General features: G+C 41.2%; 1 protein-coding gene across 6 annotated transcripts in view; it reads left to right on the top strand.

Annotated features, from left to right (window-relative positions):
- LOC143207819 (agrin-like) overlaps positions 1 to 27,239 on the top strand; it is a 580,688-nt gene that overhangs the window by 417,024 nt on the left and 136,425 nt on the right. Inside the window, exon 1 of one of the 6 annotated variants that reach the window (XM_076421624.1) lies at positions 1 to 27,239. This exon is cut by the window's left edge and continues 2,130 nt beyond it. The exons of the other annotated variants lie outside the window; for them this stretch is intronic. Within the exon in view, the coding sequence (XP_076277739.1) occupies positions 26,938 to 27,239 (302 nt within the window). The 5' untranslated portion in view covers positions 1 to 26,937. 6 annotated transcript variants of the gene reach the window in all.

Here is a 27,239-nt window from a genome sequence, read left to right as displayed (position 1 = left end):
AGGAGGGAAACGAGGATTTCTGGAACGATCGTCAGTCCCTTTGATTCCGCAATATTCTATCGGACAGCATCGATAGGTAGGATTCAAGTCGAATAGGATTCATTACCGCTTCTTTTTCCCTTGTTGGAGGGCATTCGACGAAACGATTTCACATCACGATCCCGGCCCCCGTCCAGCCCCGTGCTCCTTGCTGAGCAAGGACCTAACCGGGATACCTCGTAACGCTCTCGGAAAAGCGAACGCAGCGCGGCAGGATGTGATCCAGGATGCACTTCCGGCGGCACTGATTCCGCCACCGAGCCCCCTGTACCCACCCCTCTCGGCAATCCAGCGTTGCACCAGAAACGGAACTCGCGACCAAATATCAGAGTCAGGTCTTCCTACGCTACCCGTCCCTCCGTCCCCGTTCCCACCCGTGTGCTCATCTTCCCGTTCCAGGATTCACCCGTTTCGAATTCACCAGAGTAGAATATGAACCGAATACGTACATCCGCGCGCACGAAATCGACCGGACATTGAACACTCCCAAGAATTCTACTAACTGATCTGGATTAAAATAGAACAGGCAATTACGATTGTTAATGAAGATTCGAGAGGCGCGCCGCCACTAGATATGCTGCGAGCGCAGGAAATAGTGTTTCGCAAATTGGATCCCCGTTCTACCGGAAAGGACTTTTCAGTAAGCTGTTAAAGCTCGCGGAAGTGAAATGACTAAACCGCTCTTGGAATCTTGGGCGTTCGAAGATTTTTGAGAAATCGGGAGGTAAAGAATTCACGAAAATTTCCTAGCAGTGTTTACCTTAACTTCAGTTTCACCTTAACGCTAGGTGTACGGAGCACTAAAAGTTTTATTGCATTACTTTATGACGATAACAAGAATTTCATTTTTTAATAATACATATACATATACCCATAGAAATAAATTTGTTGACTAATTCCTCATCGATGTATCTCTACAATCTCAATAATCGTAAATTGAAAATAAACCTGATTATACAATTACGATCAATTACAATTAGCATATAATTACAGTAATGTCTCTCACAACGCATAAGCCTCGGGGGGGATTCGGTTGCGTTGTGCGTAGACGGGTAGCTATTTCTTTTTGAGTTACAAAGGCCGAGCCGAACGTAGAGAAGGAGCGTGTGTAAAGCGAGACCACGCGCGGACCTTTGAACTGTGCCGGCGTCTGCGACTCTCCGCGTCTCTTTCTTTCCGATACGCTGTCCTTCCTTCGACGAGAAAATTTGTTAAAGGTAACGCTTCGGATATACTGCTATTGCTAATAAGTTTACCAACAAGTTATTACGCACAAAAGAGCTACAATTTCACGAATGAGAAAGAAAATTGTTGAATTTCACTGGCACGAATCGATCGCAGTGAAAATAAGGCAAATAAATGGAACCAGTGAGAAGCTTTTGAAATGATCGCACGGAAAACGAAGGAAACAGAATTCCAAACGCAAAATTAATTATTGAAATGTTGTTCGGATACACTGGTACTTACTCTGTCAATTTGAAAATTTAATTTCACGAAAAGAATGTTTCGATGTTACTGCGCTATGAACAAAAGGAGTGATCGTAGCGAGAAATATAGTATCGCTTATACCCCAGGGTAGTTGCGAGGAATATTACAGGATTGTTTGGCCGCGTGTGTGCGTGTGTGCTTGTTTCGAGTGGGCGAGGATATGCATCCGGGAAAAGGCAGTTGAGAGCCACCTATGAAAGCGAAAACACGCGGAAATTGACCCGCAAATTGCAGTCGTGAGATTTTTCAGAATTTCAGAACTTGGAAAGGCTTTCTTTATGACCCCTGCAATTTCTTACTATTTGTCTTTACTGCATAACCTGTACATAGGATGTTCTAAACAGTTTTTACTCTGAAGCTGTGTTATACATTTGTATTATAGATCATAGAAGTCGGTATATGTAGTACCAAGGGGTTATAATAATTAAACTGCAAAATTTTATGCATTTATGACGAGATAGTAGTTGAGAAAATGAACACATCAAATGCAAAAGAGTAAAAATATTTTATTCATTTAGAAACACTCCCTTCCATTGTTTTCAACTCATTAAAATGATTAAAAAAGCAAATAAACGACTGCATTATTTCTCTAGCTTGCAATTAATGCAGAAAATGTTTATATTGCATAAAAATCCGCAGTCTAATAATAACACGCGATATGTTGACCCATTTTTACTTTGGAGAAATAATTAGCTATAAAAATGAAACCCTATATTCAATTTCCATCCCTTCATATCTGCATGCAAAAATGTAAATTTGCATAAACATACGCGATGTATTTAGCCTCTGATCTTGATAAAACATTGCATGTTTGGAGAAGAACCGAAACTAAAAAAAAACTCGTGTTTTTTTAACGACAGAGATTCAAGTTTGAGAGATGAAACTACCCTGTGAAAGTTGGTACTTCTATCCCGGAAACAATTGGAGATAAAAATAAAGTTTTAATGGCGAAGTATATTTTTTTCGCATGTAATAACATGGAGAACATCTTAATTTCAGCCCTTTGATATTAAAAAAGCTAGGTATTTTTATGTTTTCGAAATGGTTATAAATAGACTGCGGATCTTTATGCATTCATGAAGAAATTGGTTGGGCGAAATATAAAACAGAATATTGTAATGTTGTTTTTCACGTAACAAAGTCATTAAGGGATGAAATCAATTTTCATTTTATTCCTGCTTCCCACAGTCAATGCAGAATATTTTTATTGTGCATAAAGGGGTTCACAGTCTAGTTCTGAAGTTTTAATATGTCCATAGAGAGCTACAAAATTTCTATTTACACACGATCCCTTTTCTCCGAATCGTATCGATTTTTTGCACCGTCACTTGGATCCACTGGTCAGCCGTATGTAATTCCCGCGTAACCAGGACAAATCCTCTAATCAACCGAAGAATCCAGTAAATCTGGACTGGCGACGTTCGTTTCCGGCGGGCCAGCCGGATCTAGTACACGATTCTGCTGATTGGTTAATTAGACTGAACGAAAGCAGACCGGCGTCGTTTCGGGGGCCGAAACTTCGCGGCCGGAAATAGTTGGACGAAAGTTCGTGGCTCGTTAGCGATAGTCTCCTGTCCCGCGATTTTACGTGACCATGCGTGGTCGGGCTGGGACTACACTGATTCGACGATCGCGGCGAAACAACGATTAAAACTTCCGACGTTCGATTATGTCGAACGGCGGGGATCACGTGATCCAGAATAATCGAACGTCCAGCGAGATCATCGGCATTTGCGCCCGTGTTCGCTGGTGATCGCTGAAGCATGCAGAGAATGAATAAACCATCTTCACAAATTCTGTTCGCATAGAGAATCGCGTGTTCTTCTCTTTTTTTATAAATAATGATCGGAACAACTTACCTCGGGAACTTTAAACTCCAGTCTCCCCTACTTTGATACGAAAACTGTTCAGTTTTCTGGACAGGTTCCGCACATATTCGACACAGAACAACTCTTCAACGTATTCACGGTCGATTAAAATTCCTATCCGTCGAAAACCCTTTAATTTACATTGTGACCATTTACAAGGACTACGAAACCCCGCCTTAGCGTCCACGTAGTAGGTCGGTGCTCGAAGGGCTCGAATTTGAGGTGCTGCATACACGCACGACCTTTGGCCGCAGCACGTTTTATTTGCATAAATTTTCCGGTTCCTTTCCAAGCGTGTCTGTCTCTACAGCCTCCATTTACCCGTTGGAAGTTACTTCTCCCCCGGTTCCGGAGCTCCCGTCTACCACCGGATCATCGCAATTTTTCCGTTCAATTTTCAACGGCAGAATGCTCGCGTTATTGTTTGAATACAACGGTCCCGTTCAGGCAGCGTATTATCGAGACCGACGTCCGATTGTACGGCATTCAGTTTATTGGTCGTTGAATAGCACCGGCCTTAATCGTTCTCCAATTATTCATCACACTCCCCTATTCGTCGCGTCAGTTTTCTACACGGCCGCGAATTCATTGGCGAAAAAAAAAAGAGAAAATACCGATACGCCACTCGAACGCGAGAATCGACGAGAGCAACCCGTCGAGCAATTAAAAAAGTCCCAGAGAAATTTTATTGCGTCCCTCCGGAGTCGTTCCAGCTCTTTTTCTCTCTCTCCCTTCTTCCTTCCAGCGGCCTAATTCTTTTTTATTGACGCACAAAGCAACCCTCGAAGTGATTTCGCGAAAGTACGTTTTCCCCGTTCGGCCCCGAACAGGAACGAAACAATTCTTTTTCTTTGTCATAGTCGTCTGACGTTCTCTCTCCAGTAAAAAGAAACGTTGCTCGGTAAGAGCCGTTTTATTTCGAGAAGTTTCTCGCTCGTCGGCTTACCTCGTAACGTTACATCCTTTGCCCCGCTACAACCGACGGCAATTATACGGACCTCTAGCCAGTTTAGACACCCGTCCGCTTTTCGTAATATACGTAAATCCTGTTACATCCTTATGAACGCTTGTTACCGGTATGTTTCGCCGCATCTGCTCCCTATCATCGCTGTCCCTGTACCTGCTTTATGGCTACAGGCTTGGCCAAAAGAGGCATCTTCCAATTTCACCTATACCACACATATGCAAGTCATTTAATACAGTAATAGTGAAAGTCAAAACTGCAAAAAATTAATCATTGCATAATCAGGAATTAAGTAAAAAATTTATTAAGCACAACAAGGGCGTTGAAATTACATTACAATTAATTTACGTAATGACGTTTGAACTCTTGAGATGTTAGAAGGTTGAGAGTTTTGATGGTTTTCTAAGAAATTTTATTTGATCGGGATCACGACGGGGAGGATATCGAGTGTATAAATATTTCAGAAAATTTTTTATTACACCATTAATTTACGTAATGACAATTGAACTCATGAGCTGTTGGAAGGTTGGGAGGTCAGGACTTTCTTGAGATGCTAGAAGGGTTAGCAAAAAAATTTTATTTCCTCGGAATCACTACGGAAAAGACATGAAGTATATAGATATTTTAAAAAATTCTTCTCATTCAAGAAAATTTACAACACAGAAGGATTGATTTACACATCCGACTGCAATATTTACCCTATTTTTATGTGCACCGCGATCCTTCCTGTATCCCGCCGTTTACAATACTTTCATTACCGCGTGCAGATTAGAAAATCAATATTTCCTACGCGACTGCGACTCGCGCCAATTTGTTTCGCAACCGAGAATTCGCAGTCGGTAAACCCGCCGCGGGTCGGACACGCGGAAAGTCACTCGAATTCTACAGCGACTGCAACAATCGTTCCCATATTGGATAAACAAAGCTCCGATTTTCACTTTTCCCGCAAACTCACCCCGAAGCACGAAACACGAATCGTCACAGCGCGCGTGATATCGCGTACCAGACAGATCCGTAAAAACTATTAAAAGTTAACGAAAAAAGCGGAAAAAACATTTTTTTCAGAAACGCGCGTGAAATTGTTCCGTAAAAATGCATTTCCCGGGTCGAACCAGCGTAGAGAGCGAAAGAGATAGATACATAGATTGAGAGAGAAAGGGAGAGAGAGAGAGAGAGTCGGATAGAGTGGAAGAGAGTGGGGGGGATAGATGTGTAGGAGAAAATCCGTTTTCCGTTTCCGTGGTCGCGGCGACGCCTTGCCGTCCATAAAATCACACGTAGCCGTCGCACACAATTCCGCCGCGGCCGCGGTTTTCAAGCGGGTCACGGTTTAATCATCGCTGTAAACGGCGGCGCGGCTCCAAGGTTTTCCCAGACAGCATCGATGCAAAGGTTCAGCGCGAAGAGGATCCGACTAACCGCGGAAACGTTTTCGGACTGCTATTGCTCGTCACGCCGTCGACCACGCCCCCTGTGCAACTCCCAGAGCCCTTGCAGACCCCCCGGTAACCACGTTCGACCCCCGCACAATGGGATATCTGTCCAATTTGTATGAATTACTATTTTCAATAAAAAATGTTAAGCAATTTGATAATATAGGTACTCGATAAAATAATGCAATAAATAAGCAGCTGCCTTCAGTGACCTTGAACGATCTTCATTGATAGATCATTGTACGGGTTGTAAAACGCTCTATCAGACGATACATAATAAAATGCACCAGTACACTTAGAAAAACGATGTTGACCTTCAGGTAACCTCTATGCGTCCTGTATCGAAAAACTCTTCACATCAGATTATGTTCCGCTCGATACCATACAACTTGTTGCACCAAGTATGTAATATAAATCATTTCGTTTCATTGTCAGATGAGATAAAGTACTATATGGACCGTTTATTTTGAAAGTGGTGTAAGTCCATTTTTGAAAAAAATGAGATATCACGTAATTCATGCTTAATTTAATGTAAATTTTTTATGTATAACTAGTCGTGTTTAATTTCTTAAAAAATTCCAGCATTTGCCAGACTTCATGTAATTTGCCTAAATTTTTTAATTAACATATTCTGTTAACCTTTAATTTTCTCGAAACAAGAGAAAGTGGTATGAGTCTATTTGCAGCCCGTAAATATATATTATTTTAGTTAGCCTGAAAAACATGTATATGATCAAATTACATATTGATAAATAAGTAGAAATATTGCTAGACTTGACATAATTAATTTATACATATTTTTAAATTGACTAATATGCTAACCTTTTTAATTTTCTCGAAACAAGAGAAAATGGACTTGCACCACTTTCAGAATAAACGGTCCATATGTTAATCGGAAACCTTCGAATTAAACTGTAAGGCAGGGGGTTAATATACCATAAATCAGTAAGTGGAAACGCTTCGAACCAATCGCACGAGAAAAATAATTTTGGTCAGCTGGATTGGGTAAATACCCCCTACGTGGAACGGTAGCCACCATCTATCGCATCGGCCCGTAGGTACGCGCTGCGGTCCGGATAATCTCGTTGGAAGACCTGGACCGGAGAATGTAGACAGTAACGCGACGACCCGATGACATCCGATCGGCAAACGGAATGACGTTACCGGCAGACTTCGTTACTCCGCGATACCCGCCGTCACCGTGCGATTTAACGGTACCGCAGCGAGACTTTCCATCCCGACCCGGTTCGTTTGCTTTCCGAATGCCGTGGTGCACGAGACAGAGAGGAGACAGAATGAACAGGGGAGAGTGAATGGAAAGGATGCCGTGTCCTCGGAACGATTCACTACACCCGCGGAGTCATTTCGGTTGTGCCGATACGTATTGCATTTCCCGGGCCAAAAGAGATCCTTTGAAAATGATAATTGACCTTGAACGACCTTGGAAGGGAAACGATTAGGATGAACTCGTCAGAGAACGACACCTTAAAATGTCACGGTAACCCCTTAAAGAAATAGATTCAAATCCACGCGGAGAAATTGTTGCGTATTTTAATAAATCTATCCACGACAACCACACAAGCATCTACCTTGCGAGTTTTAAACAAATCATACCCACAGCTCCAGCATTGTTTCCTCGAACAGAATCCCAAAAAAGGTAATTTCGAGCGACTTTTGCTGCAAACGCGACCGCTCCACAAAGCGCTGGGCTCGAAACCTTTCCGCCCGCAAAGGGATAAAAGACCGTGCCCTATAGATCGTACGTTCAAGTTTGAATCTATACTCTGGCGTAGGTGTGCGCGCGCACGCGGCCATTCCGTCGACAGTTTTATTTACGGAATTTATCCGGAGCCTGGTTGATCGACGCGACTGATCGATACGCCGCCGCTGAAAAGAACGGAATTGGTAAATTGGACGAGCCACGCGGGGGATGGAAGGTGAAAGGGGGGTCAAAATGGAGGCCCGCCTCCCTTGCACCCCCGCAAGGAGTACTCCGGGCGACCGTGGCACCGTTTTATCAACGAATTCCTGGCGAAAGCTCGGGGGTACACGTCGGGGCACACCGCTGATCGCGGCCGATACGCCCCGCGTATTTTTCTATTTCCCGAAATCAGTAGATGGCTGCAGGGAACAGGGGGTGCGCGGGGTCGATAGATTGGCACACGGGCACGCTTTCGCGAATACCGAAAGTGTAGTCGGCAGGCCTGGAAGGGTAATGTGCGCGAGACCGATGGTTTGGTTTTGGCGACCGGAAAGGGGCGGAAAGAGAACTGCGGCAAGGGGAGGAAAGCCCCGATGGCACGGGGGTGAAAGGGGGACTGCGATGGGCGGACGGGGTACCCGAGATTCGTGGGACAGGCCACTAAATTTCCCGTCCAATTTGGGTGTACACGATTCGAGCGCTGTTGTGCCGCGTCCTACCCCCGGAACAGGCTACACTCTCCGCCAAGCGGACGCTTTACATCGGCGCGGATCAGCCGGCGTGTATGCGAACGATCGAGCCCACGTTGTTCTTCCGTTAACCCGCATAACCGCGTTCTTATGCGAGCCGCGCGACCGTGTTGCACCCGAGCTGATCCGACCCGAGGTTATGACTGTCGCGTCATTCCCCGCCACGGTCGAGATCTCGCGGTATACAAGGTGTTCTCGACATTATGGTGCAAGTGGTCCGATGGTGATTCAATATGCAGAATTCAGTCGAAAAGAAAGAATTTTATACAACTCCTCTAGGGTGAACTTTACTTTACCGGACTCCAAATTGGTACCTTTCTTCTACGAATTATGATGTATTTGGCATGTAATGGTATGTATGGAAGTTTCGATCCACTAGGATCAATAGTTGAGAAGCTATGATCGCTTAAAGTTGAGCATTTTTGACAGGTAAGTGCGCGTCTATATTGGTTTATAGTGACTACCGCGAGCCGCTTACCTTGCCACACGCCGCCTCCCCTCGATCTAATCCTAACCAACTCAGTAAGCGGCGTGCGACCGTCACTACGAACCAATATGGCGGCGCCCTTACTTGTCAAAAATGCTCAACTTTAAGCGACCATACCTCCTCAACTATTGATCCTAGAGGTTTGAAACTTCGACCTGCATCCGCGCCGGGTACAAATCTACTGGATTACATACCAAATACATCACAATTCATAGGAGAAAGGCACAAATTTTGAGTCCGGTAAAGTATCGATGGATCCGCGTGTCCGGATTCGATTTGCCATGGTCAGACGAGTTAGCCGATTCAACGCTTAACACTTTTTTTTTATAGAGAATACTGCGCTGCATAATGTACCTGCATAATTGTATACGTCCTCGAATCCATTAAAAAATCGCTTGAAATTTTTTTGCTACGTATCATAATAGTGACGTAAAACAAATGTTTTGGTTAATTTTCGTTTAGGTTATTTACCACTTTTTTTTATAAACAATACCAAAAACAAGAATAGTTTACAAAGCTTCCGATAGGGAACTACACAATTTCATTAGCCCACACACACATGTAATATAAATTTCCTTCAACCACTCAACCATAGAGATTAATTTCGGACTTCGAGCTCACCAGTATTACACTTCGGCGTATTATAGAACTCGTACGAACTTTGTATAATATTATACAGACCATTTGAATTTCGTACTAAAACTTCATACATTATAGTCGAAATTTGGTCATTGAGCAGACTATATAAGTTCGTACTGTTTAGTACCGAACTTTGTACAGTTGGAATTCGTAAATATTGTATATCTTTTTACTGTTGTGTTTACTCTTACCGCGTAATTGCTCTGAAGTAGCGACAATTATACCAGCGCTCGACATACATAATAGCTGCCCATCCACTCTGAGCACCCAAATGTAGACAGTGTGAAGTGATTATGCTAGAGTGGGCAGCTATTATGAATGACAGCGTGTGTCAGGTACCTTTTTTTGAAAAAACAAGCTGTGAACGGATAAATGACCATCATTGTCATTTTTATTTAGATCATACTCAAGTAATTCAATTGACTTTCGTCAAACGTTGAAAACCTGTATGTTCCGTTCTAAAAATTCTCCAAAGTTCACTTTAATCCCAATTTCCGATGCTTTTTCTGGCCCAGTGAAAAAAAACCTGTTTCGAGAAGTTTGGTATCAAAGCTAAATCGGGGACATCCGTTCCAAATCGGTGAACCAATACGGTTCGAAGCACTCGAGAATGGGAAGGTGGATTAATGAAACAAAATTTAGTCAACGTGTCGACTATTTATATCGGGATTCAATAATTATAATCGATCGAAGCTCACTAATGCTTGAATACGCTGTACGAAGTGTATTTAAACTTCTGTCGATACCTTAATTCGTGCTCCGGGAATTAGCAAGATGATCCTTCAGCAGGTGTAATCGCATTTAGCCAATCTCGGTACATCGCAGACTAAAGTTTTCAGTTCTTTTGGAATTAAGCGTTCAAGCCGATCAATTTGAAAATAAGTAGCACAATTAAAATGTTGCTGAATTTCTATAGAGCTTCTGAAACTTTATAAATCACTTCATTTATTTTACAGAAAGAAATTTTCGAGTAACCAAGACTAGAATTATTAATTATACGAGATTCTCTGCGTTATTCAAGTATTTTTCTGTTGATTAGTAGCATGTGTGCTTCTTACAAACTGAAGTTCTCTCGTGTGTGCAATCAAAATGGTCGTGAACGTTCATGGCATTTTAAACCCATGGTAAGCACTCAGAAGCTCTTCAACTATAGGTACCAACTCGAGTCATGTTTGCTGGAAAATCGATGAAAGCTTTCAGCACTGACATAGAAATCACTCATCTTATCCTTAGCTACTATGTGCACATAAACATTCGTTTTCAAGTTTTATTCTCACGAGCTAATATTTAACTTTTAGGGGTATACAACAACGATTAGAAATTTATTTATTCCAACCCAAAAATTGTTTGTCATTTATCCTAACTAATGAAGAAATCTTAAAAAATACATGTGTTTTATTTCAATATTCAACTGGTTAACTATAATAGAACTGGATAGTAAAAATATACAAAATTGTGTTGTTCACAGCATTCTCCCAATTCTAATAGTGCCATAGCATTCAACCAAGCGGATTTCTGTCTTCTAACATTTAAAACTCTTCTCAACATAAGCGGTGATAATGGATGTACGCATCAGGCATTCGTCTAAGAACTATTTTCTACCAAAACTCTTCTATTATGCACCCGCTTGGAAATGTCCATTTAAAAACATCACACGTCTTCGATGAATGTAGAGCGACAGCAGCGCGCTGTATAAATTATGAACTGACTTTAATTGACATCGAGCAACTGGTAATTGCGAGCGAAGCAAAGCGAGGAGAGGTCCGTGGCAAGAAAGTCACGATTAAAAATAGTCAAGACTAATTGAGCTGAAAATTGCACTGAGATAGTTCACCAGCTCCGTAGGATTTATTGGACAGCTGGAAACAGTTGTTGCGGATGGATGCATGTTACACTGTGAACCCGCATATCCGATTCCTTTAGAGGTACATACACCAGTCGGAACATAAACGCGTATTATGGAATAGCTGCCGGTATGTAAACACGTCGACGGAGGCTTGTATTTGCAGATCGATTTAGAGACCAATGAATATCTGATCGTGCGGCTCCTACCGATGAAACACTCTGACCGAGGCAGGACAAGGTAGGTCTGCCGGATTCGAATGCTAAGAAGGTGCTTTCTGAACGCATGCCAATAACATAACAAATCATCGATATACAAACACTACCTACTTATTTATACAACACCTTGGTGGTCATAATTAAGAGGGATGTTCCCTTCCCATAAGATGTTATAATAGATAAAGCGTTGTAAATGTTTAATCTTTAGCAATCTAGTTAGACTCACTTTAAATAGTAAGACATAATTATGTTCACCCTTTCAACTCATATTTTTTTTATGATTCTTTGGAGACTAGGTGGAAAAGTGAAAATATTATTATTAAAAATCACGCCTCAAGGCTCAAACAGTTATTTGCCTTCATTATACTTCGAGTCTCTGTAACTGTTCCATTGCAGTTTTCCCTCCCTATTTTTGGAGGAAATTTGATGATAATATCAAATTTTAAATGTTAAATTTGAATGGGATAAAATTCAACTTTAATTCTTAGTGGTTCTTTGATAAAAGTATTTTAGCATTTTTACTCTACAGCAATGACTTCGTATATTTATTAAGAAAGTTAACCGAACTTCATGCACGTTGTTATCTGCAATCTCATCACGCACAGTATAATATTCAGGAAATCAATCTCTCTTTGTTAAATTTTCTCCGTATCTCTTGAAGGGTCCTTCCAAAGCTGTTATCTATAATCATCACACGTAGGACAATATTTATGGCCTGGATTCTTCATTAAATTTTCATATTTTTTAAAGTCATTTAAAATCATGAATTTTTTCGTCGTTAAATAGTTTTGCATATTTCACGAAAGATACATTCTTTTATAAAATATCGTAGCTGCGGAGGCTGTCGGCGAAACAAAACAGTGTTAACGGTGATAAAACTTTATTGTTAAAGAATGTTAGGGCACAAAAGGGTTCAGATGCACCATCGGAGTCAGTAAAAGATAATTCAGTGACGCATACGCGAATCGAACTCGCGACCTCGAAATGGAACCGGTGCGGTCGGATGCGGTTCGAAACTGAGTTCAGATTAAAGGTGGAATGGACCCCGGTTGTAGGTGTGTTGGACGTTGATTAAGTTGGCTATGATATAAAGTTACATGTGGTTAGGTATTGGTAGCAAGCCGCGTCCAACGTTGCTTGATTGTGAATCGGTATCCTAGGTGCAGATTGCGGCCCGCACCGGCTCCAACTTCGGTCTATTGATTTCTTCTCGCGAGCGGAATTTCGTATTCAAAGCTTTACGCTTTGAAATTGGCTCAGGGGTCATGCGACACGTTCTGATACAGTCGCTCTTCGGAGAAACAGAAACGAAATGGGAAATAGGCGAGCATGAAGTGCCGCGGTAAAACGTTCCTGATCTTTTGTTAGAATATGAACAGTATGCACCGAACTTTACTAGATATTGAACCGATAGATATGACCGCGTAGTCACGGCAATGCCGCAGATGATACTTTGTAGATTGTCGGCTATGGATTCAGCGCGTTTATGGTACACAGCATCCACTTATCATTGTTACGAAATATTTTACCTTGTCAGTTAATCAAGGGAGTTTGTGGTTTTATGCATTTGTCACGCAACTGAGTACGTGAAGTAAGAAGAAGTACAAACATGAGAAGAATTTACTATATCAAACAATTGAATGGAAACATCGAGATTTCCATTAAATTAAAAAATTGTTATTCGTCTATAGGCTACGTGTCCCAACTACTGTCCCATTTAACTAACTTGTTCATTTATTGATTAACGAATTATTTGACTTTAATATCTCACAATAATATAATTAAAATGACAAAAAAGGTTTTTGTCCTAATCCGTGCCCTTTAATGATGAGCACATTATTAAAGTTAATGTCTGCTCCTTTAAAAATTGTTATTCCCTTTAAACGTTTGCAATATCTAATTTCTCTGACCACTTGCAAGACGATTAACACGATTAACGTCGAAGATTTCCGATTTCGGATCCACTGAATAACGAACTGGTCATTATCATTGTTAAGCGGTTGATAATCCCCCGGGCCTGTACAGATCTTTACGAATGTAATGAGATTTACTATGGATCGCGGTCAAACCTATAGCCAGCTAGAAGACCAGATCACTCGCATATTTGCCGCAGTTCCCGTGGCTTTCGGTAGCTTTGAGACCGGCCATCCAGCTTCCATAGTCGTATCAGTGGTATATCAAGGGGACCACGTTTGTGGTTTCGTCCGTTCACCCGGTCAGCTAACAGCTACGATCGATTTAGTCCACGTAGATTCCCTATCGCCTATCGTTCGAGTTGCCTTCGCCAGATTAATCACCGGAAACTTCGACACGATAAAATCGACACGTCTTTTTGGCAAATGAACCGGCCGGTCTTTCGACCACTAATTGCTGTAATTTCTACTAGTCCGCGGCCGAGCAGGTTATACTCTGTTAAATGCGTTTTACTAGCGCATCTGCTGACTCGACACGTTATGCTCCGTGACCCACATGCGGCCCGTGATTTGAACACTACAAGCGCCAAACAGACGAGGCTAATTGTCTTGTCTTATTCAATTGTATGTAGGATCGTAATCTCGGAAGAACATTATCTCGAATTTTATTCTTTATTGTACGAAATTCAACGAGTAGTAACACAGGATGGCCCATAAATGTTGTACTTCCTTGAAAGGTGTGATTCCTGAGGTTATCTGCGTTAAGGTATAGGATTGAGTGGAATCAAACTATCAAACACAGTCTAGTGAAATAGGTAACTAAATACTTTTTATTGTAAAACGGCTATGTAACTGTACCAGGTATGTCCTGCCTATACTGACTCTCGTGTCGAACTGAGCAAATTCGCGTCTCGCGACTCGATCGTCGCTTCGGCTGCTGATCGTCTTTTCGACCACCGATCGTCACTTCGAGGTGACACACGCCACCATACATCACACATTACATTGTAACGGCATTCTTGGATCCTGAGTTTTCATATCAGGACTGTTTTATTTTAACAATCTGAAGCAATTATTTCCGAAAAATTTCTTCGTGGCTTCGTTAAGGAGTTATTAACAAAAAAACGCGGACCAATCGGAACGCGCCTACTCCTTAACCAAGTCGTGGAGAACATTTTCGCAAATGGAAAAGTTACTTGGAATGACCCCAGCAAGCGTCCCTTTCAAGGTAGTACATTTTTGGAACACCCTGTATAATTTTAAGACATCTTCATTACCAGAATTTGTTTTAGGAACAAGGTCATGTAATCTCTGAATTCACGTATGTATGTAGTCTGAGTAATATGACTGTAGTTAACTAAGTAAGTGTATCGAACTAATTTAACTATCTTCAAGTAAACTGTGAGATTGTTAACACCACGTACTCGTACTTGTGGTAACGAACGTGTTAAATTAATTTAGTATTATTATAATGGTATCCATGCGTGTTACGTGTTGCACTTAGGATTCGTACATTTACGGTCTGTGAAATATTGATCATGTTGGCACAAAAGGAGGCGGCCACGACCCGGAGACGAACGAGGCTATCTTCTTTCACGCGAGATGCGCGTCCCGCGTTCAATTTCTATGTAACTACCTGTTGCGGATGACAAAGCATTAGATATGTTAGCTAGCGTCTAATAATGCTAATTCATTGCCGAGCCGAATGCCACAAACGCAGCGTTTACGCGAGCAACCGTTGGCGAGCGAGCGCAACCTATGGAAAAGGTAATTCGCGCGAAATTGCAAGTACCCGGAGGACCCTTAGCGTTTAAAATCCGCTGTAATCTCTGTTAGATTCGCGACTCGTGTAATTTACACGGCGGCGGCTCGTTTCGCCTTCCGCGAACTGCTGCGTCGTCGTCGCAATAAGGCCGCGCCATACTTGATTGCTCGCTACTTAAAATTTTATTGCGTCCTATGCGAGTTGCGCGCCAACCAAAACAAGTAATAATTTCGCGCGCGTCAAGTCTCGGAATTAAAGTTTATAGTTCTATGCGTTGAAGGTCTTATAGCGATATAAATCGATGCGAACTCTTTTATGGTGCTCGATTGAAATCAGATAATGTTATTTCTTTCCCGTATTTGTGTAGATAATTCACAGTTCGAACATAGTTCATGCTTCCCCCGTGAAATTTTCTTAATATACGTAAATGACCCGTTTCTCACCGTCTTAAAAACTGTTGCCAAGGAAGTAACGGTCAAATCTGTAAATTAAAATTCTCTAGGGCTAATATTCTGTACCACAAATATTCCTTATAGATACGCATCCTTTTATACAGCCGAGAATTCCGACAGAATTCTTTTAAAAATATTTTTAAATTGTTCAAAACGTTCGAAAATTCTTTTAAAAGTAGCATTCTTTACCACAAATATTCCTTAGAAATATCTTTTTAAACACACAGAATTCTCGCAGAATTTGTTTAGAAATGAAGGACAGCTGTTCATTTCGGTCCCCGTATATTATCTCGCGAAACAAAACAATTATTAAACGATTCCCGCGATAAAGACGCAACTAGGTGACTTTAGCAATTCTTTTAACCAACGAGCACGCGACCAGCATTTCAGGAACACGCGAAACTTCTCCGGGCATTGTATTTTGCGCGACTCGTGCGGAAGGAGCGTTCCCGCACGACGAGTCCGCCTTCGCAGGAACTTTCTCGCAGGCGTAGCACACAAGTGTCTCAGGACCGTAGAACATAAACGTCTTCGAGACGACCGTACGAATGCCGGCTGTCGTGTTTTCGGGTCGTAAACCGCGGCCGAGACTAATTCACCGGCAATCCCACGCTAATTGTATGTACGAACGGCTCGTGACTAAGGGACGCTACGCGTCGGTTCCCGGCAATAACCGAATGGCAAAAACCGGAGGAGGCGAAGTCCAAGGAAAAGGAGCACACCGTTGTTATGCTTCGTTTGAATATCGCTTCTACAAACCCAGAAAACAATTTCGCTCCTTACGTGTACTTTTCCGTCCTACTTCCTCCGTTAATTCCGATTTTTTTCCATTTTTACGACCGAACTGTGCTCGCTTCGTGCAAAAATGTTTCAATACGTGGAATAATGAACTCGCTTCTTTGAGATACGTAGATAGTGAACCTACCCTAAGTTGGAATTAAACCACATAACTGAAGGAAAGTTGTAACATTCATTTTTACAATTAAAGTTAGATTTGTAAAATGATAACATACAAGAAATCATACATTTATAACGTATGATATTTTTCCTTTCTCTTTAATTTGTTTATTCTCGGTAATAAATCATTTGAAAATGGAAGTATGCGCGTCAACCTCTTAATGCTTTTTACCACGAGGAATCAAATGATGTCAATTTCCTTCGAGCAATCAACTTACATTTTGGAAAACATGTTTAGAAATTGATTTGAATTGCATTATTTATTGTTCAATAATTTGGTGGATCAGTCCAAAAATTTCATGTCAGGAAAAAATTCCCCGCACATATGTAATCGTACACTTTTCAGCGATTTGTTTCTCGCAAAGTTTGAACTATTAAGCAGGGAGGCTGCGTTTCCCGAACGCACAATGGAATGTAATTCCTCGCACAGATTCCTTCCGCTCCGTTCGCCGCGTCAAAGGTTTGCATAATTAACGCGGTATTTCCAGTGTAATTAAGATGGAAGGTTAACGCGTATGCTCCGCTATAATTAACGTGGAAGATTAACAGAGGACTCATTAATTTTTACTTCCATGGCCAAACGGTGAAGTTGGAACTCTTTCTTTTTGAGGGAGCGGCGTGTGTCGCTGCTAGTGCGCGCCGCGGATAAATTTTTTCGCGAAACGGATGACAACTTTGAAAAATTGTTTTATAATTTGCACCGTCGTCGTCGTCGTCGCGGAACCGGCTGCTGCGAAAGTGTAATCGTCGTGCGGTGCGCCAGAATATTGCTGCACGTTGATATTTGAAGCTCGTGCGTTGTGAATGGTGCAACAATACTGATCATTAGACTGTGGATTTTTATGCTAAACAAAAATCGTGCGCATTGATTGCAAGATACAGGAGACTACATTTCATTCATTTGCTTAGTAATTTTAGTCAGTTGAAAATAGTAGACAGTACTGTTTAAATGTTCTTACTATTTTGTATTGGATCTAGTAATTTTTATTATAATTGTATAAAAAATTCGCTGTCTACTGATTACGTAAAAAGAGAATACGGAAAATGGGATAACTTAAAATAAAAATAAAAATTAACTGCAGTAATTGTAAAACACAGAAGCTATATAAACGTCACTTTAATTTCTGAATAATTTTCGCATGAGTTGCAAATAACACAACAATATCATCAAACTGTTTGGAATTTGATCAACTCATTCTTTATCATCTTTTGTCTTCAACAGGATATTTGTTTTGACATTTTGTTGCCCAGATATGTCCATCTAAAATTATTTTTGCCGACTTCAGGGTGCAACGGCTTTAATGAGTCCGAGGATGAGAAACTTTTAATTGAAACGTTCGGGTAGGCACGTTCGCGTAAGGAACAATGAAGAAATCATTCGGCCACTTTGCGAGGGCAACGGTAGGTAGTTCGCTGGCAATTGTTGGCGCGAGTAATTAGAAATCGAGGCAACGATATTAACTTCTTCGGCAGGGCATGCGAGGCGAACACGCCGCGTTTGGCTAATGCAGATTGACACGCTATATCGGCGTTACCGGTGAAATCCGTCGTTAATACCGATCGCGTTCGGCCGCGGCTCTTTATTCGTTAGGGGCGAGCCGGCCGGGTCGCGCGAAATGTAATTAGCAATAACGACGGCCGGTGTGAGTACACCAGGTAATTAGTTCACGTAGCGTTCGTAGAAGTCCAAGCGCGATTCCTTCAATTAATATCGAGCCGATCGAATTCGATCCCCGGTTATAAGCACTTTATCGTGATCCTGCCCGGTATAAACAGAGTTTTCGGTGTGGGTTATACCGTGTGAGACAAATTACAAGCTGTTTTTCTTCGTGACTACACCAAATATCGATCTCGCGTTTTTCAACCACGAGCACTTCGTTGCTGACACTGCGGAGATAATCTGCTCTACAAATTGCCATGTTAATCATAATGACACCACCTCGAATCTGTAGACGAAACCAAATTGTTTGCGCTACAGGAGCCAAATTTTATATTTAATAATTAGGTATCGATATTTTTCAATCATTCGTTTTAATGTTCTACACTTCATGTATACTCGTTGTCACAAACCAGACCGACATGAGCTTTTTACGAGCTTCACTACATTAATTAACTGTCCAAAATAATATTCGTAGAAGAGTCAAAATATTGGTATTTCTAAGAAAATATTTCTTTATTATTTTTCATACCTCTATAATAAATTTATGCTGTTCGAATTAAATTTGAAACAGTAAACTCATCTTACTAAAGTTCTGTAAACTGTGTTACAATTATTAATTCTAAAATTAGAATTATTTATGTACATTATTAATGGAAATAGTGAATTCCGGTTTTTTTTTTGGTGAGTTGCAGCGTTAGAAGTCTGTTGCAATTGCTATTAAAACCGTGTTATGATTATGAATTCTAAAAGCAGCAGTCATGTTGTAATGAAAATGAATTATTGTTATTCTGATTACTTGAAAATAGTGAATACCGTGTTTGTTTTTGGAAAAATTGCAACGTTCGAACTTTGAGTGGAAGATCGCCGGATAAAATTTCCTTCGAGCACTGTTGATCCGCGAAGAGGAACGTGACGAGGATAGAAAATTGGAATGGCTTTGACTACCATCGAGTTACATACTTTCAACTTGAGGGCCAACTCTGTAACATGTTTTGTGTGTATGTGTTTGTCCCGTGGGCTCGCGTACATCGCGATGCTTCGTTTCGATAATTCGTGCACTCGGTGATTAAGTGGTCGGACGATAGCGGATGTAATGCGATTCCATGCGTTTCGATGAATACAACCGGCTGTTTGTTACCATTATCGCTTTACTGCAACCGCAACAATTGGAACTTTCGCTGGCGAGTTGATTTTGGGGAATACACTTGCTTTCCGAGGCACTGCTGTTCATTTCCTACTAAACTAGATCGGGGGATGAGTCTATTTTCCAATTTGCGTTCCAACGATCGACGGAACGTTTTTATCCAACTTTTTTCGAAAAGGAGAGCGTTGAAAATCTAACTGCACGATTCTTTATACAATTGCGATACATCTAACGTCGATAAAAGGAGTTAGAATATTATTTGTAAATTTTTAATCAATGCGAAAGAAAAATCACACAATTGTGGATCTATCGATATGAGACTGGAGTTGAAATTCATGTATGTATTCTAATGCTTAAAAGTATTTTCATATTTATGCTAGTCATTAGGCTGTCGATTCTACTCATTATGATAAAATTGAGTAGGTAGAATACAAAATAGTAAAAACAAGTATAGAATTTAATCATACTATTTTCAACTTACTGGAATTGTTGAGAAAAGACGTAAATGTCTACGTCGCTTCTGCATCTTGCCACTAATACAAACAATTTTTATTTCCTAAAATTCCTCGACTCTATACAAATTGAAGCAATTATCAATATTTGTTTCTTTCTCCATTTTGTCGGCATTTTCATCATGCTTGTCATAATTAAATCGCAGATATTGTAGCATTTCTAACGTTGAACATTTCATGTTAAAGTAGGTGTTTAACCAGTTTGTAAAATGTTTCATACTATCCTGAGAAATAAAACACGTAAAAAAGTGTCTTTTTATGGTGCACGTTAAGAAATAAAGAGAGTGATATTGTTGGGGTGAAGTTTCTCAAGAAAATGCGAACTATTTTATCGAGCGGGGGTTACATTTAAGCCGAAAAAAAAACAAATTCACGAATAAATTTCGTCGGGGTCGGTGAACGACGGACTCTTATCATGGATTAACGTTCGAATTCTTTCCCGAGGCGATGCTGGGGGATGAATGGGAGAGACGAGGCGGTTCCAATTTGTCAGCCGTCGAATTCCCGTTGCCGGCTGCTAAAACTCTCTAACTGTTCGGAGTTAGTTTATTTAGCAAATAAATTCTTCTTTGCAAAACAGGGAATACGTTATGTAATACTAACAGAAGGTGTACCGTTCTCAAATAGCAAAGAAATGAATGTCCGAAGGTAACGACTTTTTATATATGTATAATATAGATTATAAATTCTGTATATTATGCGGCACCTTTTTTTGTAAAGCAAACGAGAACGTTAGATAGATAGCGTGTATGACTGCAGGCTAGAATAATTTGCAGCAGCTTAAAACTATCTATTACTCCCATGGGAAACGTTATCGCGATGTATGGAGCAGTTTGTGGAGCTTTTAAACTTTTTTAGAGTTCTTTATGTTCGTTTTTTGGCAATAAAAGATGGAAATTTGTGTCCTGCTTCGTCAATAAAATAATAGCTGGTAATTTGTGTTTCTACTGAGGAGTGGGCCCAATGACAATCAGAGTGGAGATTGTGTTTATCTTTCTGTCACGGATTAGTCACGTGAGATTGCGACGTATGCACGACAGAGACAAAACGGGTCACGTGACCGTGGTGGAAGGGTAGGGATGCGTGGCGCCAGGTGTAGAAGGGGTAAGGTCGAGTGGGATATAAGATTCGATCTGGCGACACTATAGTGTTCACAGCGGCTAATTCGCGAAACGTATGTATACTGCTAGTGTGTGTATTGTGTATATTACCCTCGGACAACGGACGATTTTTATAGCTGTATAATTGGCAATGCTTAGGACCGTTCACAGCTGTAATTAATAATTTTTAAAAATTTACTTTTGATGATATCTCGTGTAGACACATTAGTCTTTCCGATATGCTCAATGAAACAGCTACTCAGTTAGTTTAATTGCCACAAATTGAGTACTTAAATGACAATTTGTATGTTCCCGGTCAAAAGTGACTCCGGCACAGCACTCGGAGGGTTAATAATGTATATGCATCAGCTGTGAGTGAAGTAGTTTTGCAAGATTCCTGGTTCCCTTGAATACTAACAGGGCACTGCTCGATACTCCATCAAAGCATAAGTGTTCGTTACAAATATTCACCTATATTGACCCATTTCTCCGCGAACCCGATAACGACGCTATCGATAATATGCAAATTTGTTTCCCCACCACGAACACTATCCTCGTCGGAAATAGCATTGCTGGTCGCAGGAAACAAAATCGAATCGGAAGACACCGATATTCCGGGCGCGGCCGATAGACTTTCGACAATATTTGCATTCTGAAGGATCCGGGGGACGAGATTGTCTTCGGGAAACGGGGAATAGGTGGCGCACGAGACGCCGAGATCGAGGATTCCGGTCGGTCGGCGTACACCTTATATATCCGGGATTCGTTTGATCCGAATGGAAGGCATATACGCGTCCCGCGGCAAGTAAAAGCATTCAGGTGTCATCAAAAAGAGTTTTACGCGGACCCGTCCTGTAGAAAGTTTGCCGTGTACGTTTTCCCGGCTGCATCAATCTTCCATGTCCGCCTCCTCGACGTTTCTTCTCGCGCCAGCGAGTACCGGGGTCGCCGATGCGTTCACGACCCCCACCCCCCAGTCGCATCTTGAATATTTAACTCGAATCCCACCTGTACCTATCGGCGGATACCTTTCGGAAACTCGGGGAACGAAAATAACGGGCAAAGAGCCCGAGAGAAGAAGAGGAAGAAGGAGATGAGCACCGACCGGAATGGAATCAAAGAGTAGAAACTGATTCCCGTGCGAGTATACCGCGGGGATCCCGAGGTGCACTCTTCGACTTCTACGGTTGACTAGAGAAAGAATATCGGCGACCTTGAGTATACATCAACAGACTGTGTATACATCAACGTAACGAGCTTTGATGCACTCTGATCGACAAATGAAATTGGGGATATACGATATGTATTCGATATTTAAAGAGACGGAGGGCCGAGGAGGATGTTAAAAATTGGCCATATTTTGGGTATAGGTCCGATAACTAAAATATTCATGAGGTTCCCAGAAAGTGGAAACCTACCATTATATGTTAGCGAAACAAGTTTCTATCGTTTTCAATTTTAAATAAGGAGTGAATTAATATATTTATGATTCTTTATTTCGAATACATGAAATTTGTGAGGTACCTATGTCGTTTGTTTACTGTAACAATGACGTAACACAAACTTTACAGTTTTTGAAAAATTGTTTCTTTCTATAAAGAATTTTACGAGCGAAGTTCTGTGATCGATTATTCAAAATTCACCGCATGATAACCCTCACGTCATTAGCGCATTCTGACTGATCCCATTAAACAACTTCAACAGTGACACATACTAGGTGCATATTTAAACTCGAGGTAATAAATTATACTGAAATTTCAAGAAAAGCCAATTTTAGCATTTAATGCCATGCTATTACAAAGTTTAACACAGTTCTGAACATGCCAACCCGTTTCCCGTAAATCATGACTTTTGAGTTATATCATCATTCAGTGAGAGGTACCATTTCGAAACAGGATATGTCCAGTCTAAACCATATATTTAATATGTATTTGTGCTTCTGAATATATAAAATGAAGATATAAACCTTAAATTTCACGAAAGAAAAACGAAAATTTATATTTATTGTATGCCTGAATTACTTCAATGCGTAAATATTAGTCGAAAATGAATATAATTTTATCTCTTCCTACAAGAAATACATAATACAGTAAATCCTCTATCGACGCAAAAGCCTCGGGGAGGTTCGTTTGCATCGATCGTAGAGGAACACTATTTTTTGAGCTTCAAAGGCCGAGCCGAACGTAGAGAAGGACAGCACGTCCTTCCTTGCGTTCGTCGTCAATTAATCGCATGGGCCTTTGAACTGTGCCGACGACTGCGACTCTCCGCGTCGCATTAGTAGTGGTTCATACCGATATACCCGAGCCAAGATCAGATTACTACAGTGCAGGGGATATTTTTTTGCGTCCATCGTGTAGCACCTTCTTGCGTCGATAGAGGATTTACTGTATTCCTATTTAGTAGATTTTGTTTGAAAGTGTTCATTACCAGTCTGACTGGTTACTATACAGAATAAAGTTAATTAAATTACGTAAAAGTAGGAAAACATTATGTCCACACTCCTTAAACATTAAGGGTAAACTGTTCGTTCAATAATGACGCATGGAACAGTTGTATGAAACAGCAGAAGTAATCTATACGCACCGAAAGTCAAAGCGGCATAGACTCCGCGATGCGCGCGTTAAAAACCGCAGCATCTAATGCGGTCTATGGGAAACTCTAGATAAAAGTACCGAAAATATTGCAAGCCCTGTTCCAGTTACGAGTAAAAACATTTTAAGTCTCTGTGGAGTTGAGAGGTCAAACCGGCTTAGTAGCGTCCCGCGCCTTTGATTCGACAAAGCTTTGCGCTTGGCAACGAAGCACCGTTTTCAAGCGGGGAATCGGAGCATTTTGAGCGTCGCTCAAAGCGTACCACTTTGAAGCCCGGCGTAAAAGCTCGATAAGGATCGATAAAATTCATTAAACCTTTGAATTAGTCAAGCACCCACAAAACCCGAGTGAAATGCGAAATTTATGCTAGGATTCTCGATGAAGCGAGGCCACGATATTCGATTGAAATTAGCTCGCATAATTGAGACTAGTACTTACGAGCTCCGAACAGGATCGAATCGATCGAGCAATCTTTAATCCGCGTCCGAATCCTTTTTTTCTATCCTTGGTCGTTCTACCAACGGATGTAAACGCTCACAAACAAGCAAAAATGTTTGTTTGTGAAAACCGAGAATGCTGAATCAAAAGAGAACGTCGTGCCTTTTATTATTAACAACCGTCAGAATCCATACGCTTGTCCGCCGCTTAATTATACAAAGAGGCCAAGTGGCCATTCGTGACACAGATAAATGAAACGACGCGATGGAATGCTGAATCAGAGTGTATACGCTTTGGCCGCCCTTCGGTCGCATTTAAATCCCGAACGACCACCTAAATTAAAGAAGACAAACGTCAACATTTCCTCGATTGATTAAACAGAGTCCTTTCCCCCATTTGATGCTCTTAATTATTAACACTAGCATCCATGTTTTTTATTTTGTGGGTCGGACACATTAAATAGGTCGTGGTGACGTAAATCATAACGCTCAGTTGTTATCGATGATCCTGTGTTTCAGTTGTTTTGATTGCCAGGCAACTTCATAATCTGCGTCCTCGTGGTTCTCTCTGCACAAGATATATCTGGATTTGTAAGATATTTTCTAATTTTCCGTGTGCAAGGATGAAACAAATTAATCTGAAATTTTCAAAAAGGATCGTCACTGGTTTGCAGTGTTCTGATCCTGGCTCCTCAATTAAATATTTCAGTGTACACAGAATTTTGCATGCTATGTACACCTAAATTCGTCGATTTCGAGAACATCAGAATAGAGGAGGAATTTTTTAAGAAATGAAGAAGTCGATGTTCCCAAGCTCCTCGACCAGACTACCCCTTCAAGGATATGAAAAGCAGCGAGACAATACATCACGAATCAAGGCTGAATGCGTACACGTCAACACGAGAGAGTGAACGCGTGTATCTGTGATTTTTCACGTGTGTCGTGAGACCCCGCTTTATCCATCCACGTCTGTGAATATATGCACACGCGGAATCTCGTTCCCCGTCTGAAACGGGACGAATGAAAAGATCCGGGTCACACGGTGCGAACGCCTTCCTGATGCATTGCGAAAAGAAGTTGGCTCTCACGTTGCTTGCCAGAAAAAGCAAAAGGAAGATGAAGAGTGGGAGGTGCGGCGGGGAGAGGGGCAGGTAGAAAAGAAACAGAGGAGCAAGAAAAACCGCGCGCGGAGGGCTTTTGCGGAGAGGTTTCACTGTGCGTTTCACCTGCAGTTTCGAGAATTTTCTACGTGAGAAGGGCCGGGCAAATCGAGCCGCGAGCTGTGTTATCAAAGCGAGTCGCACAAAGGAAAACAGGGAAATGTGTACGAGTCGTAGAAATATCGGCCGATAAAACGTTCGTGTACGTTGCTGATTTTTTTATTGTTTTTTTCTTGCGTATAATCTTTACACAGAAGATTGTAGAGTCGCGCGAGAAGAACGCATGCTAATCCGCTTGCACACAGAAATCATTTACTCGCGGCGATGGCGTTCATGTCTGACTACACTTGCCACGTTCTACTTACATCGGAGTTTTTATTCCGGCCTCGTAAAACGCAAAATGTAGTTTGTTTTATAGTCATGAATATTTGTATTGGGTAGCAGGAACTGTAATTTCGGTTTTGTGGATTCGTACCTCGAGATATTTTTTGTGTTATTCTTTTATTTAATGGATCGCGTTGCATTATTATAGTTTTTTCTCACCTTGTGGAAGACAATGAAACGAACACTAAGATAGTAAAATTAGAAGTTCAAAACATTATCTTGTTACTAACCAAATGGCTTGAATTGTTTATTTTTTGTTAGGGAGGATTAAGTAGTTCCATTTATTTACTAACACATGCAGGTAGTGATGATTATAATAATTTCCACAAATTCAATTCGATATAGTGGGGTAGAAGAAGGATTTTAACAAAACAGAAGATAGACGTATTTATGAGACACCCTATATACACATGAGAATGTTTAATTCTATGTATTCAATGACTATAGGTTTAACGAGTGCGTAAAACACTAAGAAATAGACATATGAATTAATATCTTCAATTCATTGCGTTTTCTACATGGTACATTTCTTTACAAAAATTATTCACACAGTTTTAAATATTTATAAGGGTACAATAAGTGTCTGTAATGGGTTAGTTCTCATCAGACGTCTTCTAACACTCAAGATGTCCCACCATTCCAAATTGAGAGATCCAATAAACGATTAGAAGTTATAAACGCGAAATTCACCGAACGTCTGACCATACACGGGATATACTACTTGACTCTAAAGATTCGCTACGCTGTAACACAAAATGATCGTACATTAACTTGCACCCGTTTTCGTGAATTTCTGACACGCACAGTAAGTGTCTACTTCAATCCTTAAAGGAGTGAGATTCAACCCCTAGCGAAGTTTATTATTAACAACATTAATTTCATGCATATTCATGGAAGTTATCTCTAATGATAACGTTATAATAAATCAGACCAGTTCACTCGCGTTAACGTGACAAAATTAACTGGGCGAGTACGACGTTGATAACAGCTATTAATGGTTGAAATGAATTTCACCATTTTTATATTTTTAAAAACATTCTGTGTAGCTTCGTGATTTTAATATCCTGATATTCGTAACAAACAGTCGAAACACTATATACCAAAAAGAGCTGTGTATCGAAGATAGCTGACAGACTAAAACCAAACGACTTCTAGAACGAGGGTCATATAACTAACCTAGAAGAGAACGTATAGTCCGTAAACTATTAACATATATAAAATCATGCAACTCGGAAAACCGCTGCACGAAGTTGAACGAAAGAGGTAGAAGAGCCCGACTAAGTTAAAGTATCCATTAAAAACACCTCGAGTACGATTGGGGATGGTTAAGGTCCGTGTGTTCGTTCCGTGCGCATTATCCCAGTGATTTCGGTGGTGGTTTCGCTGGGGGTGTCGTCCCTGGTTCCTCGAGCAGGCTGTGCGTCTCGGATGTCTCGGCAGGCAGGCAGACAGGCAGCCGGTCGGTGGCATATCATAGGCACACCTCTATTCTGCTTTCCCCCGGAAAATCAATATCGGAGGTCGGCAGCGCCTCTCGGGGGGTGGCACTCGCCGGAGACAAATCTCAGTGTCCGGAATATCCGTGGCTGGCGCCAGCCGAACGAATCCCAGCGAAATTCCGCCGATAAGTGGGCCGCTAGATGGTTACCCAGTAGGCTAAACGGGCACCACAGAAACAGACTGTCTCGGGGCAGGTGGATCATCTGGCTTTCGCAAGGTTCGCCGATAGT

The sequence above is a fragment of the Lasioglossum baleicum genome, chromosome 4, assembly GCF_051020765.1.
Source record: "Lasioglossum baleicum chromosome 4, iyLasBale1, whole genome shotgun sequence".
Classification (NCBI taxonomy): Eukaryota; Metazoa; Arthropoda; class Insecta; order Hymenoptera; family Halictidae; genus Lasioglossum; species Lasioglossum baleicum.
The sequence above is the reverse complement of the archived record's forward strand: the minus strand, read 5'-3'. Positions and strand labels throughout refer to the sequence as shown.